The sequence below is a fragment of the Macaca fascicularis genome, chromosome 8, assembly GCF_037993035.2.
Source record: "Macaca fascicularis isolate 582-1 chromosome 8, T2T-MFA8v1.1".
Taxonomy (NCBI): domain Eukaryota; kingdom Metazoa; phylum Chordata; class Mammalia; order Primates; family Cercopithecidae; genus Macaca; species Macaca fascicularis.
In genome coordinates, this window is record NC_088382.1 from 70,723,650 (window position 1) to 70,741,165 (window position 17,516).

At 38.9% G+C, this 17,516-nt stretch overlaps 1 protein-coding gene across 12 annotated transcripts in view; it reads left to right on the forward strand.

The window, feature by feature from the left end:
- CHD7 (chromodomain helicase DNA binding protein 7) overlaps nt 1-17,516 on the forward strand; it is a 188,502-nt gene that overhangs the window by 93,857 nt on the left and 77,129 nt on the right. For all 12 annotated transcript variants that reach the window (XM_045398308.3, XM_073998839.1, XM_045398306.3 and 9 more), the window contains one exon: nt 8,071-8,501. In XM_045398308.3, the coding sequence (XP_045254243.1) occupies nt 8,071-8,501 (431 nt within the window). The remainder of the gene's footprint in view (nt 1-8,070; nt 8,502-17,516) is intronic.

The following is a 17,516-nucleotide window of genomic DNA, read 5'->3' on the forward strand; positions in this document are numbered from 1 at the left end:
TATGACTGTGTCTCAGATTCCTCTAATGGGCTCATATTTTGGTTTGCTTGTGATTAGTCAGAGGCACCATGATGTTCACATTGGAGACCCTGCCTTTTCTTGAGTTGTTGCTCGTGTTCTGTCATTTCCATTCGATCATTTATAAAGCAACAACAATATCACCCACTTCACCAACCTCATAGGGTTATTATATGAATCCAAGAGAAGAGGTATATAAAATGTTCAGCAGAGAAAATAGGTGGGCAGGCCTGCTGCCTCAGGGGGCTACCCCTCTGCTTGTGGCCTGGGAGATACAGGAAGTTACTCACTCTTAACTGCAATAAACTTCGCATTGTGTTGCACTTGTGGTGGTTTTTGTTTATTCCCTGCCCAGAGAAGTGATGGTTCTGTTGGCCCTCTTTTTTCCCTCAAAATTACTCCAGGGATAGGAGATGTAAGGTCAGGAACACAGTCTAAATACTGGCATACCCTTTTTAGAAGGCTAGCACATGTAAAAACATCATTCAAGTCTCGTATAAACAAGCTAATTTTTGCAAGCATTTATGAAGCAACAGAGACACATCAAAAGCATGTTCAATTTAGCATTAGCTCAACTCTGTGCCCTAGGGGTGTGTGTATAGATAAACAGGCTGTTTCAACTATATGGCCCCTAAATGCAAGCCTGTGACTTCATCTGGTACTTTTCCTAAGAAGTAGCAATGAATCTGTGACAAAGATGGAGAAAAGAACTGGCTGCGTTACAGTCTTTGAAATATAGTAGATGGTGATTTGGGGTGGGGAGAGTTTTCAAGGCAGGGTAAGGAGCGGGCTTATTTTTTTGTGGTTCTTGAGGAATTGGTTCAGTCCCTGGGACAAAGTAGGCCTCAATATTGATTGCATTGAATTATGCCAGTGGAGTGATTTTGAGAATCATAGTGGATAATGTTTGTTGGCTGCAAAACACAGTAAGAATACCAGTTCTCACCTACATCGTTATCTTTGAGTAAAAGGTTAGTGATTCTCTACAGCTTTAGTTTGGAACTAGAGTTCTTCTCCGACCCTTTGAAGGCAAAAACCTCAAATTTGTGTTAAATTTTGTAGCCATCTTAACCTGCAGATTAGGGTTAGGATCTTAAATAGAAGTAAGGCCTTTACGGTTTTGGAGAAGGACAGCAGTCTGCTCCCTAGGCTTGTGCTGCGGCTACAACTAGGGTTGGAGAACTCCACAGCCACCCCCTTTGGCTGAGGACACCACTGTTGGGGGTCCTGGTCACATACCAGGACCTTCTCACAAGAGGCTTGGTAAAGTATGTGGATTTTGTAGCAATAGCTCCTGTGTTAGGATTCCAGTTTTGCCATTTTCTAGCTGTGTAACTTTGGGTAAATTAATCTTAAGATTTCAATTCCATCATTTATAAAGCAGCAACAATATAACTCACCTCACCAGCCTCATAGGGTTATTACAGGAAACTGAAGACAAGAGGTATGTAAAATGCTTAGCAGAGCACATGCTGCATGTAACTATACAAGAGATGATTAAAGGAAACGTCATTCAGTACAGTGTTGCAGGATGGCTTTAGGACTGGTACCTTGGTGCTGTCTCTCTGCTCAGCACCCTCTTCCCATTGCCCTAGGAGGGCCAGGCTGGGGCAGCCTTGCTGGCCCAGCAGCATGGCTCTGTGCTTGCAGAGCTGACCCTTGCCCACTGGTACCCCTGGACCTGCAGGGCAGCACCAGGCAAGGGTGGACAACTGGTCAGAATTATGTTGGTGGAGAACAGAGAGACAGGAAAGGGGAGACGGCTGGAAGGGCAGTGGTGGATATGGCAGAGGGTGAAGGAGCTGAGGGCAAACGCCCTGTTCTCCTCCACTTGGGGGGAGCCTTGTTTCAGTTAGAATTTCTCAGATGTTTAGAAAAGGGTTTAGCATTGTCAGAGTTCACTGCTTATGTTATCCCAGTCAATCGGACTATAGAAACACCACAGAGTAGTGTTTTACACATTATAAATGCTGTTGGACAGTTCCTGTGGTATCACTCCACTCCTAAATATGGAGAACATGCTTGGTATTCTGTTTCTGATGTGAAACTTTTCAACATGACTGCTTGGTTCATTATTTCCATTGTTTTGGATGCTACTAATTCAGAATGTGTTTATAATTTAGATGCCATAAAGGTGGCTCATGTTAATTTCTAGCCATTTAAGATTTTGTTTGTATGGTTAATCTATTCTAAGGACAGCTTAAAAACACAAGCAGAAAGCCAAAGGTTCAAAAATGCCTTCAGATAATTTTTCAACTAGATATTTCAACAGTAATTTAAAATTTTTATTTATAAAATTTAATGATTCTGAGGTACATGCTAAGATAAATTATTTCATTATGCTATATCAAAATTCATTTTATTTAAGTTTGTAATTATTTTGACTGTGTGTGTAACAAAAATTATACAAGTCATTCTTATATGATTATACTAGTTTATTCCTACCAGTGACTTGAGAATAAAATAAACAGCCAATTCAGCGAGCTGTTTCAGTGCATTTTATATAAAGTTATATTTGTGCATAGTGTAATATGCTATCTTTTAAAACATTTGATAATCAATGTTTTGAGAAAGAAAGATGGACAGATACACATACTTACGTACCCCTGTGCTAGAGAAGGTGATGAATTTGCCATGCTATCGCTGTATCAGTGTAATCAAAAGGATATTTTGATGGACATTTAAAATCTTCATGGAAAGAAGGGAAGCCATGGCTAAACACCCGTAGGACACTCTCTGTACTGTCTCCAGTGCCCCTTTTCCCAGTAATTAAGGGCTTGGAAAGTCCTGCAGTGAAGAAAACTGAATTTTGGTTAGCACAGAATTCTTTTTTTTTGAAATGGAGTCTTGCTCTGTTGCCTAGGCTGGAGTGCAGTGGTGTGATCTCAGCTTGCTGCAACCTCCACCTCCCGGGTTCAAGCAATTCTCCTGCCTCGGCCTCCCAAGTAACTGGGATTACAGGTGCATACCACCATGCCCGGCTAATTTTTTGTATTTTTAGTACAGATGGGGTTTCACTATGTTGGCCGGGCTGGTCTCCAACTCCTGACCTCAGGTAATCTGCCTACCTCGGCCTCCCAAAGTGCTAGGATTACAGGCGTGAGCCACCGCGCTTAGCCTGTCACAGAATTCTTTAAACTCATGTTACCTGAGACCTGTTTTTATGTGACACATTTGAATATCCTTAACTTGTTCTGTACTCTTTGCCTTCTCAATTAATTCATATAGTCATTCAATATAAATATGTTTTCCTGGAAATTGTTAACAATGAGCTGAATAAAACTAACTGGCATATAAAAAAACTTGAACTCAGGGCCCTGAGTATCATTGATACTGATTTTTAACCAAGCAGAAAATATTTCAGTCCTTGATCCTCTTAAGAATATTTTTGTGCTTTTTATTTTATATCAAATAATTAAAGTTTATTATCCCAATTGACCATTCAAACTGTTATCCGCTCATCTTGATCTCCTCCCTTACAAAGCAGATTTTAAAAGCTTGCTTGTGAAGCCTTTGCATGTCTGCAGTCACCCAGTCTTAGGCAGGATTTGTTGTTCAAGCTGGTTCCTTTGCCTCCCCCTGTCTCTCAGCCTGGGACAGTTTGTAGAAAGCCTCCCTGGTCTCAGCCTGGGTTAGGTGCTCTGCAGTCTTTCCCAGCAGGTACTATGTCTGCCATGTTTACTGTTAGAGCCTCAAATATTTGTTGAATAAATACATGAATTGGGTACTAGATACCAAATGCATCTTCTTTTTTATCAGCGTCATTGTTACAATCTCAGTAGGACTTGCTGAAACTTTGCTAAGTGTTCTTTTGAATCATTGCACACTCGTCTGGCTGAAGATCAAGTGTCAGTTTTCATACCAGAATTCCTTTTTTGAAGAGTGTAGAAGGGTCAAGAACCTGGGGAATACTGGAAAAAATAAAAATTAAGAATGTTTGTAATAAAAATGTGTCTCCAAAGCCATTTTTAAGATACCAAATAGTAAGTTTCAATCTTAAATGACTCCTTGATATTTGTATTTTCATGAGCCATTTAAGCAATAGTTTAGTGTTCTTAAAGCTTGTATTTGTGCTTCTTGGGACTTAATTGGCCTGCCTCTTCTTCACCAGAATCTTATTTTCTCTGAGAGCACAAGTGCCTCCTCCTCATTGCCTCCCTTTAGCTTAATTTGTGGGGAGGCTTTTGTTTTCATAAGTACCGTGTTATTCTGGTCCCCTTGGTACCGTCTTTTCTTTTTCTATAAAGCATTGTTTTGATTTTAGACTTGTTTGTATGTAAATACACATGTAAATAAATACATTTGTCTGTAAATAAAATGTTTATCCTTGGGTGCCCTGTATTACAAAATGTTGGTTTGCAGAGATCATACATGTTGAAAGCATGGCACACACTGTTAACATTGCGTCACTTGCTCATGCTATACTCAAAATTGCTAACAGGCTGAGGCTTCAGCAGTATAATTAAGGCAAAACATGATAAAATTAGATAGCTTTTTAAGCCAGAAAATACTGATGAATTGTGGAAGAAATCACACTGAGATAAATAAAAAGTTGCTTTTTTACATATCTTTTCATTTTCTTTGATGATTCTCCTATCATTTTGGGTTGGATTTGCTTGAAAGAAGCAGAGGGATTGCCCTCACTTCCCCCACTGGGTCTCCTTTGGTTAAATTTGCATCTTGTCCATTCTGCTGTTTTATATATGATAATTTAGTTGTATGTCTTTTCTAATTTATATGTTGTGAACAATGGAGTTAAAGAAACGAATAATTGTCTTTAGCTTATGGTAATTTTTTCAACAAAACACACTCACCTTAGATCGTTTTTATTTATAGTTTAAGTATCAGTTATGCTGTTTCAGTTCCAAAAGTTCATGGCAGTCTTTATATATTCCATAATGTTCCAAATGGCATATGGAATTATAGTAGAATATATGTCAAGCAGAAAGTTTGACAGGATGTTATTTAAAAATACCTTTGGTATCTAACATTCTCCATGTTTGCTCTAATAAATGAGAGGTTTTAGGAATGCCCTACATGGTAATATCAGATGTTAATGGCATTGATTACCTGTCAGGCAGTGGGAATTGATGGGAAAATGTCTGCTGTAAAATTAAATAGCATTAGAGAAGACTGTACCATGCATCTGGTGGGTGGGGGGTGGAGGGGGGGACATGGCTGGGCCTGAGAGACTTTGTCAGGGTATTACTGGGAGCTCCAGGTTTTTTTCCCCACATGATTAAGGCAGGCCATCTGTTCTTTGTTAAATGTTTACAAAAACAGCTTTTCTCTAAAAGATTTAAGGAGATGTGGGTCTGGTAAACACTATAATATTTCTGAGCACCTTTTTCACCCTATTTCAGATAGTACCAAAACATAATTCTGCTGCATATCAAATGGAATTAATACTTTTTTTGTATTTGATCTTCACTTTTTTCCTCCTTATGCAAGATTAAATTTTTTACTGAGTTATTAATTTATGGCTTCATTTATTACTAAAAGGAGCATCTAACATGATTTGTATGCTAAAGTGTGTAGATAAACTTTAAATCTTTTTGTGTTATGTGTTTTATGCTTTTTCTAATTCATTACTGTGTACCGGGGAATCTCTCATTAGAAGCTGGTGTTCTATTACTGGAGTGAATGCCATGCAGATCAAAGAAAGGTAAACATACCTGGTATTATTTCTCCATTCTAAGTTTTAATCATTGTTTAGACTTTCCTCTTTTCCTCTCTTTCCAGGAACAACTTTTTCTTTCATTTCCTGAAAAATAGCTTGTCCCAAATAAGTTTGATCTCTGTGTCCTGTGCAAAAAATATAGGGCTTTTTCCTTTTTAATTACATTAGGAAATAATATGTACAAACTAACTTGACTTATGCAAACTAAATATAAAACAGTTACATCAAGTCCCCTTGATACTTAGGTAATGATAATTTGGACAGTGCCTCTGTTGATGTGTTAAGAGTGTTTGTGAGGAAAGGATAGAGGGGCAGGGGGTAATTTTGGCAGTGTTTAGTTAGCTGTGTTATCCCTACATGGAAATCTGCTCATGTAGATCTACATCTATGTATTCTTCTTCAAACTTTGACCTTGCCTCTGTGTTTCCTATGTATCGTTACTCTTTTTTCAGCCTCTTTCTCCCTTAGCTGTGACCAGGAAAGGGCAATAAGTACTTTAAGATTTTTTAATGCCACCGGATTTTAGAAGAAACTTTGAAAATCACCTATCAATCACCTAACCCCAAACCGTCATTTTGCAGAAAAAGAAACTAACTCCAGATAGGTGAAGTGATTTTTTCCCAGATGATATAGCTGATGGTAGGGCCTGTACTTGAATTTTAATCTCTTAACTCAGAGTTCTGGGCTCTTTCTCTTACACCAGGGCAATTGAGTGAAACCTGTGAGCCTTTCCCAGAAAGATGCTGTGTAGAAGATGTTAGGAAGAGGTGGACAGAATCAGAAAGTACTAGAGTTAGGAAACTAGATTCAAATCTTAGCTCTGTCACTAACTGTGTGACCTGGGGTGGCCACATCACCTTCTTGGACTTTTCCTTTCTGAAAGATGGGGGTAAATTATCACTTTTTTGTTGTGAGATTCAGGGGAATTAACACATCTAGCAAACATAACGTAGCTTGGTGCATGGCATCAAATAGCTGCTCAATAAATATTAGATGTATTGGAATTGAATTTACAGTACCTGTATTTTAATGTTTAATTCTAACCTTCCTCCTTTTCTCGTAGTAAGCCTTGGCATGTACAGTAGTCACAAGGCTCTGGAGATGTGGGCCTGGGCTCACCTGCCTGCTCCTCTTCTGTAGGTCATGTGCTGAGGAGTGAGGACCCTGGAACTATTGGCTCTGATGTCAGTCTCAGTTCTGTCACTTAACATCTGTACCTCCTCGGGCAAATTACTTCATCTTAGAGTGGCAGTGTCTTCAACTATAAAATTAGAAGAATCACCTAACGCTTAGGGCTGGTGTGAGGATTGAATGGTACCAAGACATAAAGCATATATGCCTGGCACATAGTAGATCGTTTATATTACAGTTAGTGTTGCATGCCAGAAGCAGCATATGAAAAAGGCAGGAAATGAGAGACATATGTAGATTTAATATTTTCAAGTATTTTGTTGAAATGTAAATGTTCGTTAGATGCCATAATTTATGGTATAGATGATAATCCAGGCTCTGGTTTGGATGGTGAGCTATGAGGGAGGCTGTTGTGTGCAGGAGTCACTTCCTCCGATCTTGGCTGACCACTAAGAATCCCATCCTAAATGTGGTTAGTTTTCAACTCTATTTAAGATAGTGTCTCGTGTATCCCTAGTGGATGTCAAGAACCTCCCAAAGGCATGTCACCTTAATTTATTTGGGTTATCTCTCCCTTGGTGAAATTTTGAAATACAAAGCTTAAAGAGGTTAAGAAAAACATGTTCCACCTTTCATGTCAATGCAAGAAATTTCACCAACCCAAAATCATCAAGTTTGGGTATGTGGTTTTAATTTGATATTTTAATGTTGTTTAAACCAGAAATGACTTGTGTAAGATTTATATTATGTTTACACTTTTATTTCAGACTTTCACAGTACTAGAATATCTTGAAATGTTCAGTATACTTGCTCATTTTAAAAATGGCTAAATTATATACCTTTAATTTGAGTTCCCATTCCCACATGGGGCTAGAACTCAACTTAGATGTATTCTTTGTGGCTTAGTTTTGCTGCTGCTTTACCATTCACCATTTTCATGTAGGCTGTTTGAAAAATGGACAGTGTCTTAAGTTGGATTAATTTTTACTTCCCGAACTGATTTTTTTACTGTATTAACTAAAGTGCTATTTTAAAACTTTCTTACTTAAAAGATTGTCTCTTAAAGAAACATATTTTTTTTTGGATGTGAGAAGATGATAGATTCTACAACTGTATAGTTGGAAAAATATTTTCTACTTAAGTATAGAATAAGTTTCAGAAACATCAGCCACTAACTTTCAGTTCTTTTCTTTACTGTGAAGAATGATAAACTAATTTCAATTGCTATTTGTGTCTCTTAGCATTCTCCGTCGGAGCCCTTTCTAGAGAAACCAGTGCCGGATATGACTCAGGTTAGTGGACCGAATGCTCAGCTAGTGAAGAGTGATGATTACCTGCCATCAATAGAACAGCAGCCACAACAAAAGAAGAAGAAAAAGAAAAACAACCACATTGTAGCAGAGGATCCCAGTAAAGGTTTTGGTAAAGATGACTTCCCTGGTGGGGTAGATAACCAAGAACTAAATAGGAACTCACTGGATGGGTCCCAAGAAGAAAAAAAGAAAAAGAAAAGGTCAAAGACAAAAAAAGATCCGAAGGAACCGAAAGAACCCAAGGAGAAAAAAGAGCCCAAGGAACCCAAGACCCCGAAAGCCCCTAAGATTCCCAAAGAGCCAAAGGAAAAGAAAGCAAAAACTGCCACGCCAAAACCCAAATCCAGCAAAAAGTCAAGGTAGGCTGTGGGCAGAAACAACAGTTGCAAAACATTGAGAGTACAGCAATTAGCGCCAATAGTTACAGCCTATGCAATGAGGGGTGGGAGGGGACACAATGATTTTTGTCATCATTGAGCTTCTTTCCCTAATATCCAAACTAAAAAGCTAAGACTTTTACGCATTCTGAAAGTTAGGATGTATTGTTGTGAACTGTTGATATACAGATCTTACTAGATACAAATTAAAAATCAATTTTTTATATTTTTGTGAAAACTTACTTAGTAAATGGAATGAAGTTAGCAGTATAATTATTTGTAAGAATAGACTAGCAACCTCATTTTCAGTGATGATATAAAACTGAATAGGAAGGATTATAGAAGAAAGGTCACTATATTTCACTAAGCATTTCAGCCCTTCTTCCCAGAGGTTGAACCAGGATTATTAATTCTCTCTACTTGGCAGAGTAAGCCTTCCAGGAGCAGGGTTGAAATCCTAGTGAGCAGCGCAAGAGAAATCAAATAGTACTTGTCCATGGAATATGAATTCAAGAGTAGCATGAATTTTAGGTTCTAGGGAAGACCCTATTTCACTCCATACTCCCCCCATCAGTTCTCTGACCGCTCCCCCAAAAAGCATATTTATTCAGTAAGAAAAGCTGAGAGGGGAAGACATTGAAGACTAATTTTTTTCATTTGTAGTGAATGTTTCTTACAACTGTTCTGAACCAGTTCCAGACATCTGAATCTGTTTTTCAGAATGTGGCTCATGTTAGAAAATATAGTTTCCAGATGGAACTATGGTCAGCCTTGGTTAATCTGAATCTGTTTGCAAACTCCATTAGAAAACACACCCACCCCATACCCTCATGTGCACGTGTAAATACACACCTGTGTATGCACCAGTCAATTCTGCATTTCCTGTGAACTTTTTGAGATTGCTGCTCTGTGTGTGCATGCCCAAGTACACAAACAGAGGAGATTAATTTTGTGGCTAAAAAGATGTTGCCTTGAAGTGAAAGGACAAACTTGGACTTGCAACTTCCTGCTAAAAATAATCTAAACAACTCCAAATACATTATTATTTGATGTTTTAAAAGTTTGAATCATAGCCATTTAGGAAATTTTGCCCTCAATACCTTTTATGGTGCCAAAGTAACTCAGTTACATTCAGTAGCTCAATCTTACAGATAACTTAATATTTGCATTTACTTGTGAATTTTCTTTGATGCCTCAGTGTGTGGTCTCCTAATTGAAAACCATCACTTTTTTTCCCCTCTTTGTGAACATGTTTTTAAACTTAACACATTATAAAATCTGTTTTTATGTAAGAAATATTAAGTGCTTATTATTTGCACGTACTGTTTTAAGCGTTAGGGATATAAGGGTGAGGAAGAAAGACAAGGGTAAAATTTTAGTTTGACTTTGTGAGGTAGTTTAAAAAATAAGTAATTAAATCTAAGTATTATGCTTTTGGTAGGAGAAAGCATAAGCCTATTTCTCCCAAGGAGAAAGAAATCGAAGCAAAAATCTCAAAAAGACTATAATCTTTTTCTTTAACTTAAAACATAGGAGTCTGTGTTCTAAAGAAGCTTTTTGGAGCTCAGGAAATACATCATCAGTATCAATCTTAGCATCAAGATATATATCTGATTCCAGTTTTCATCTTAATTTTTAAATTTATCACCTAATGGTAAAAATGGATTAAAAAAAGAAAATAACACTCTGTATTGGATATTGTTATGAATTTCCAAGTATATCCTTTCAAGTTCTGAATCTACATCAGACTGGCTCTATGTTTAAAAACTTACTTAGCATACATACCCTTACCTCTTGTAGAGTCTTTTGGGGCAGATATTAAAATGCTGTATTTAACAATGAAATTTGTTAACATTTTCCTAACAACTGTAAGAAACTGTTTGAAAGTTGGAGCACCAAATCTAGTTAGTCCCAGGCATGCCATGTCTTCTTGGTGCTGATACAGACCCTGTGTTTATCCACTAGAGAAATGTTAAGTGCAAGCCTCATAGGCTTGCTATCCACTCTGAAGTATGAATCAGAGTCTGTGCAGAGTAGGTGCTTGGCATTGCTGAATCTGAGTATTGGCTTTGCACTAGAATCACAAGCTTTTGGTAGGAAGAAAAGGGTGTATTTTCTCTGAAAAAGTGTCTAATACCTTCCCCACTCTTGCCCCTTTTGACTAATAGTCTCAGTCAATGCCTGCTATAGGCAACCCTAAGTGGTGTGAAAATAATTGGATGGAACACATCTGGTGAGCCTGTGGATTTACAGGTTAAACGGGAGCTGCTGCAGTGTGGCCCAAAGACTTAGGATGCTACACTGGGGAGCGGGGCATAAAGAGTGTTGGTGGCACCTCTGTTGGCCCTGGTTACTTGATCACTTATAGGGCCACTGTTGATTTACAGTGAAGTGTGGTAAGGACATTCCTGAACTTCCCTGTTGTTGACAGTCAAACAGGGATGGCTGTCCAAGCATACGGTAGTTGAATTGAGGTTTTAAGTAAATTAACAAACCAGACCGTTATTTTGTTGAACCTCATTGTTTCTCTTGATCTGATAAATTGAGTATGTTGCCTTGTAGTGTTGTTATACTAAGTGTAGAAAGGAAACAGCATCCCTGGAGCAAGGATAACTAGAGTGCATACAACTACATGTAAATTCTGAATAGCATAGTAGAATAATTATGTAAATTGAATATGCAGTGATGAAGGTAATAGGGGGTTTGGGTTATGTTAGTACTGGATTTGAATTGCCGTAGCAGTTTGCTTTTAAGCACTGGAATACAACAGTGGCAATTTTGTTTTGCAAAATGTTATGTGATACCAGTTATTTCCATCCTTGAATAAGTTAACTTGATGAATTTGTTTATACAGAAAATAATTTTCCTACAGAGAGCTAAAATAGAGGGAATAAACAGAACTGAAACGAAACATTTAGCACAGAACTGCTCACATCTTTACTCTGCAGCCCTGTATGCCATATCATTGCTGTGTTATACAAACAAGTGTGCTGTTCTTTGAGCGGGAGGTAAAGGAAGCGGCCCGAGGGTGCGCTAGCTTTCTCTGTGCTGTGTCACTGTCAGGGAGAGAGCTTGGTCTGCATCACTTAACACTCACCATGGTAAAAGACATGTGAAGGCTGGCTGTTGTCAGGGGCTGATTTTCCTTGCATGTCTCCTCACTGCCTGGCACCCCATCTTGTTCTGTAAAATGGCAGAAGCTTGAATTTGTGACCATTGCCAGAGAACTGGCCTTTTTGACAACTAAAATATGATCATACATGTCTTTCCTCTGCAGGAGGACTTAAAAGAATCTGCCCAGAAACTGTTACATAGAGTGGTGGTGAAACAGGAAAAGAGTTCAGCATCACAGAAAAAGACATGTAAAACCTTGATGAGAAAAATGGGCCACATTCCTCTTCTCTATTCTGGCCGTATCTTTTTTCCCTTTCCCGTTTTATGTTAAATATATATTTTTTCTGTCGATTTTTCTAATGCTCTCCCCAGTTGTCCTTACAGCTTTCAAATATTGGTTGTTAATATTGAAAATAACAGCGAAACCATTTGTGGGTTGGAGAGGATGCCGTTTTGCATATGGAAGGATTCATGGAGCTAGAATATGAGGATTTGCATCCTTTTCAATGCATTTTCTGTTGTGCATGCATGTGCCTTGTGCGATGAGAAAGAATTTAGAGGAAGTGCTTCCTTTGAATGACTCTTGAAGGATTTAATGGTCCATTTAGCTATATAAAGATTCTTTGAATGTACAGAAAGAAGGGAACTTGGCCAAAGATTGTGACTTGACTACTGAAGCTGAAGTTAAATGAAACAACACAGACTTGCTGCTACTGCAGTTTCTAGGAATCCCTTTCGTTCCTTGTTCTGTACTCTGTCCCTAGAATTAAACTTAGTAGAAAACTAAAATGTTACTTTTCAATTAAGAGTGAAGTATTGTTTTTACATACTACTCTTATTTAAAAAAAAAAAAAACACATACAGTACCAGAAACATGTGAGGGAGCTTTTTGCAAATCATACTATCATTATCATTAATAGTAATAGTATTTATGTAGCAGCTATCTCTGAGGAACTTAGCTTTTCAAATATTGCTTTCTCAGTTATGAGCTTAGAGAGTAGCAACGTTTACCTAGAAATACTTTTATTCAGCCACCAAGTCCAATGGTGGTGTGTTTTTATAAACTAATACATATTTTATGCTGTACTCTTGTATATATGAAATTTCTTAATAGAGATTAGGCACAAAAGTAACCCATTATGCTAATTTTGCTAGTAAGTACAAAAATCTAGACAGATGTCTTCCCGTCAGGTACATGGGTAATAAAGTAAATTAAACCCTCAGCCTTTCTTTGCTTTTTTTTTTTTTTCTTTTTTTTTTTGTAGCTGTCCTGATGATTTTTTTATGCTTTATTTTACTCACATGCTATGATTTACTCTTGATGCAAGACATTGGACATTTGAAAAGACAGAACTAAATGTTTTGCACCCTGTGCCTGTGGAAGAGGGTAGAGATTTCTTACATGTGTGATGATAAATGAATCTTTGAGCCCTTTCAGTGTTGGTGCCCATGAACATAGTGTGGCTCTGTCTCCCGACCTGTCCTACCCAGTCTCTGGTTCATTAAATCCAAGCTCGTGCTCCCTTTCCTGCTGTCTCAAAGGCTGTCTTTTCTTCAACAAAAGGACCATAGGATCTTTTAAATCCCGAATCCTTCTTTGCTTTAGGGTAACCACCTCAAGGCCTTCCTTTTGCCAGCCAGCCTCAGTGGCCCCACTGTGGCCCTTCCTCTTTTTGATTTCATCTTAAACTGGCTGAGTAAGCAGGGTGAGAGAGTCATCAGCCGCTTTTAGTACAGAGCCCGGTGTCTTTGACATGTGTGGTTCAGTTCATATCCATCAAGGGAAGAGAATGCCTAATAATACTGACTTTGAAAGCAAGTTTGCCAACTCATTGTCTGTGCCAGATGCAGGGTGGGCTACATTGGGCCTGCTGGAAATTTGTTTTTGCCCATCCAGAGAACTGCAGTGGACTCCAAAGCAGTGGCCTTGTTGCCACTTTGGTTTACATGGAAGCAGGTGGTGTAGATCCCACTTTCAACTCCCACTGCACCTATCAAATGGAAGTTCAGATGTGAGGAGGCCATGAGCCACAGTGGGATATTAAAGGGAGATTCTTCTGGAGGCACATTCCTTGAAAGTCCTAAGTGGAATTTTCAGGTGGAATGTATGTTACCATACAGTACATGTGGTTATGATGTTAGGGCTGGCAGGTAAAGAGCAGAAGGAATCATAGGCTGATTTTATCTTTTATTTAAATAAGTCTATGTATGTGAAAATGAAGTGCTTTTGAAAAATGAAATTCTGTACAAATGCAGTTTGCACCTGATATGTGAAGATCTTTATGTTAGTTGTCTTCTGCCTGGACGAAGGCCCCTTTGAGTCTTCTGATACTTGTGCAGAGCCACTGTGCAGAGCATCAGTCATCTGAAATGCCAGCCCTCACTTCAGCCACCTTTATGTAGAAGTCTGTGTGGCAGCTTTCAGACGTTAAGTAGGAAATGGAGAGTGCAAATCAAGAAAAAAGACACTGTTCTTTTTTGTTGTTGTTGTTTTTAAGTTAGACCACACCCTTAAACTTCCATAGAATACTAATTTTATGTGTAGCCCTGACTTGTATAGGAATAATATAATTTTGTGGGAGTTTGGTTTCTCCTGTTGGGGTGGATGATGGTAGTTTCTTCTTTGTTGTTTTTACCATTTATTTAATCTGCCGAAGTCTCATCTCATCTGTGGTACCTGATTGAAATGTGGGTGGGCAGCATGGCTCATTTGTTGTGTTAGCCTCCCTGGCAGATTAGAGACCATAATGATGAATCTAGGGAGGGGGTTTTGACTGCCAGAGTCCCCCTTCCTACTTCATAGGATTGCTGTGCATGAATAAGAGTGGCATCTTAAAATGTGACACAGGTAGTCAAATGTGTGCCCTATAGTTTGGCACTTGGAAAGATACACTATGATAAAAGGCCATTGAAGGGCCTACTTTTTGCATCAGTTTTGTAGTGTCTAATTGGTTTAATTCTTTATGTTATGTCTAGGAAATGGAGAGTGTGAATCAAGAAAAAAGGCACTTTTTTTTTTTTAAAGTAAGACAACACCCTTAAATTTCCATTAGAATACTAATTTTATTTGTAGCCCTGACTTCTATAGGAACAATATAATTTCGTGGGAGTTTGGCTTCCATTATAATGCCAGATGATGCCACGTAGCCAAAGTGTTAATGTCGGTGTTAAGCTTCTATGATCAGATAGCTCATTAGCTAACTAGACTTCTTTTCCATGTTACTGCTGGCAGATCTGAATTTAATCCATAAAACTTGGTAACTCTTATAGATTTTCTTTCTTTTCTTTTCTTTTTTCTTTCTTTCTTTTTTTTTTTTTTTTTTTTTTTTTTAAACGGAATCGCTCTGTTGCCCAGGCTGGAGGGCAGTGGCGTGATCTCGGCTCGCTGCAACCTCGGGTTCAAGTGATTCTACTGCCTCAGCCTCCCTAGTAGCTTGGGACTACAGGGGTGTACCACCACGCCCTGCTAATTTTTGTATTTTTAGTAGAGTTGGGGTTTCACCGTGTTGGCCAGGCTGGTCTCAAATGCCTGTCCTCAAGTGATCTGCCTGCCTCGGTCTCCCAAAGTGCTGGGGTTACAGGTGTGAGTCACTGCACCCAGCCCCAGGTGACTTTTTTTTTTTGTTTTTTGTTTTTTGTTTTTTTTTTGAGACAGGGTCTTGCTCTGTCATCTAGGCCAACGTGCAGTAACACAGTCTCAGCTCACTGCAGCCTCAGCCTCCTGGGCTCAAGCAGTCCTCCCTCCTCCCACCTCAGTCTCTCTTTTTTTTTTTTATTTTTATTTTTTGATTCTTTCAGATCCAGACCTACAGAGACTTTTTTTTTTTTTTTGTATTTTTTATAGAGATGAGATTTTGTCGTGTTACCCAGGCTGGTCTCCAACTCCTGGCCTCAAACGGTCCACCTGCCTTGGCTTCCCAAAGTGCTGGGTTTACATGCTTGAGCCACTGTACCCAGCTGGTGACTAATTTTAAAGAACTGAAGACATTTATTAATTCTTCATTGAACTTGTACATTTGTTGTCCGTAAGTAAAACAGAATTTTTCCCTCTTCCTTTCCTGCTAACGGCTTTCCTCTTTCTTTTTCAACTAGAAGAGTAGGGTAAATAATTTGTGGCTGGGGTTTAGGAGTTGAGGGTGGCGAGGCACCTGCTTGGAGTGAAGCATGTGGGTGCCAGGTCTGGTGCCTGAGAACCGAGGGTGCCTCAGGCTGCTGGGTGCAGAATTGCAGACATCTGGGCAGCGCACTGAGCACTACTGGGGCCTTCGCCAAAAGGATGCTGGATGTCTTGGTGTGAAGTTTTTGACCTCTGGGTTTATTATCTGTCATTCAGAGTTTGATTTGTCCCCTTCCTCATTAGTTTATTCTGTCGTCTACATTTTATTACATTCTAGTTTAGCTATTAAATTTTAGTGTTAGGACTTTCTTTAAGATTTTTATTTTGTGGGGTTGATTTTACTCTATGATGTACCAGATTTTATGCTGCTTTAATTGGCTTTTTAGAACTTCACACTTTATCTTTTTTTAGTTTGCCTTTTTGTCTTTTAATTTTCTTTTTCATTGTCTAAAAAAACTTACCGAATAGTAGACAGGGCTTAAAGGAAATCCTCTGCTCTTAAGTTGAGAGGCTAGATACTCTCCTCTGCCAGCATTGAGCCCTTGGCCTCTAACATCTAGCTGTGTATTTTAGTGTGGCAGCTCAGATCATTTTAGAGTTGTATTTTGCCACAAACACCCTGCATCACATTCTGTGTGGCATCCCATGCCACAAAAACATCTCTTTTACTTCTTATCCATTAGGTTCATTTCTTTATTCAAAGCCTTTTCAGGATATAAAGTGTAAGAATATGCTTTAATACCTTTCACTCTTCAAAAAGATTATAATGTAACATTTTGGAGAAGCTTGAGTCTCTGAAAACAAACCTGATTAATCCTCATGACCTAAGCCTTAAGGTTAAGTTTTCCTAATATGGTGAGAAACTTCACTAACTTATCCCATCTGAAGAGACTGATTGAGAACTCCTTCCCATTTTCCAAACATTCTCATTAGCTGACCATATTCTCATCACATTTGGGTCCACAATCTGGTTCTTTTTCGAGTTTTCTTTCTATTCAGGACTTAGATCATTAGGCTGACACTAATCAGTGTTTAACTGTGTTCTATTTTGTAATAAATCAGGGCAGCTACCTGGCTTTCCAGTGAGCTATGGCCCTTTGTATCAAGCTTTGTTTAGAAAGCCAACAGAAGGAATTAGTTGTCTATACTGAATCCATCCAACCCCATTTCAGGTAATATGACTAGGCCGTCCTTATGGACTTACAGTTGTAAGCTGAACATGACTCCTTGCATAAAGGTAGATTGCCTAGACTGTCTCTCCATGCGACAAATACTGCTCTCTGAATATAAAGTTTGTGTTCTTCTAATGCCTGCTTCTAAAAGTTTGCATTAAGTTGGTATATGCTTTGGTGCCATTGGGGGTGACTGCAGAACTTAAGACATTGGTCGCTTAGCTATGGACCCTGAGCACATCCAACTACCTACCAGTGTAACCCAGCTCTCATGATGAAATGTGAAACGTAAGTAAGGCTGGAGGAGGAACAGTGGCCCTTCGAACCTCCAGCAGCATCCTCAGAAAATGTTCTCCATCTGATTACAAGGGCTTGTCTAAAATGAGTAGATGGCTGTATATCTCATTGTCTTGCCTCATGAGTGGATGGCTCTGTGTGTTAGTTTCTAGCCTCAGGAGTGGATGGCTCCGTGTCTCTTTAGCCTCACAAGTGGATGGCTCTACGTCTCTCTAGCCTCATGAGTGAATGGTTCCGCGTCTCTCTAGCCTCACAAATAGATGGCTCCGAGTCTCTCTAGCCTCACGAGTAGATGGC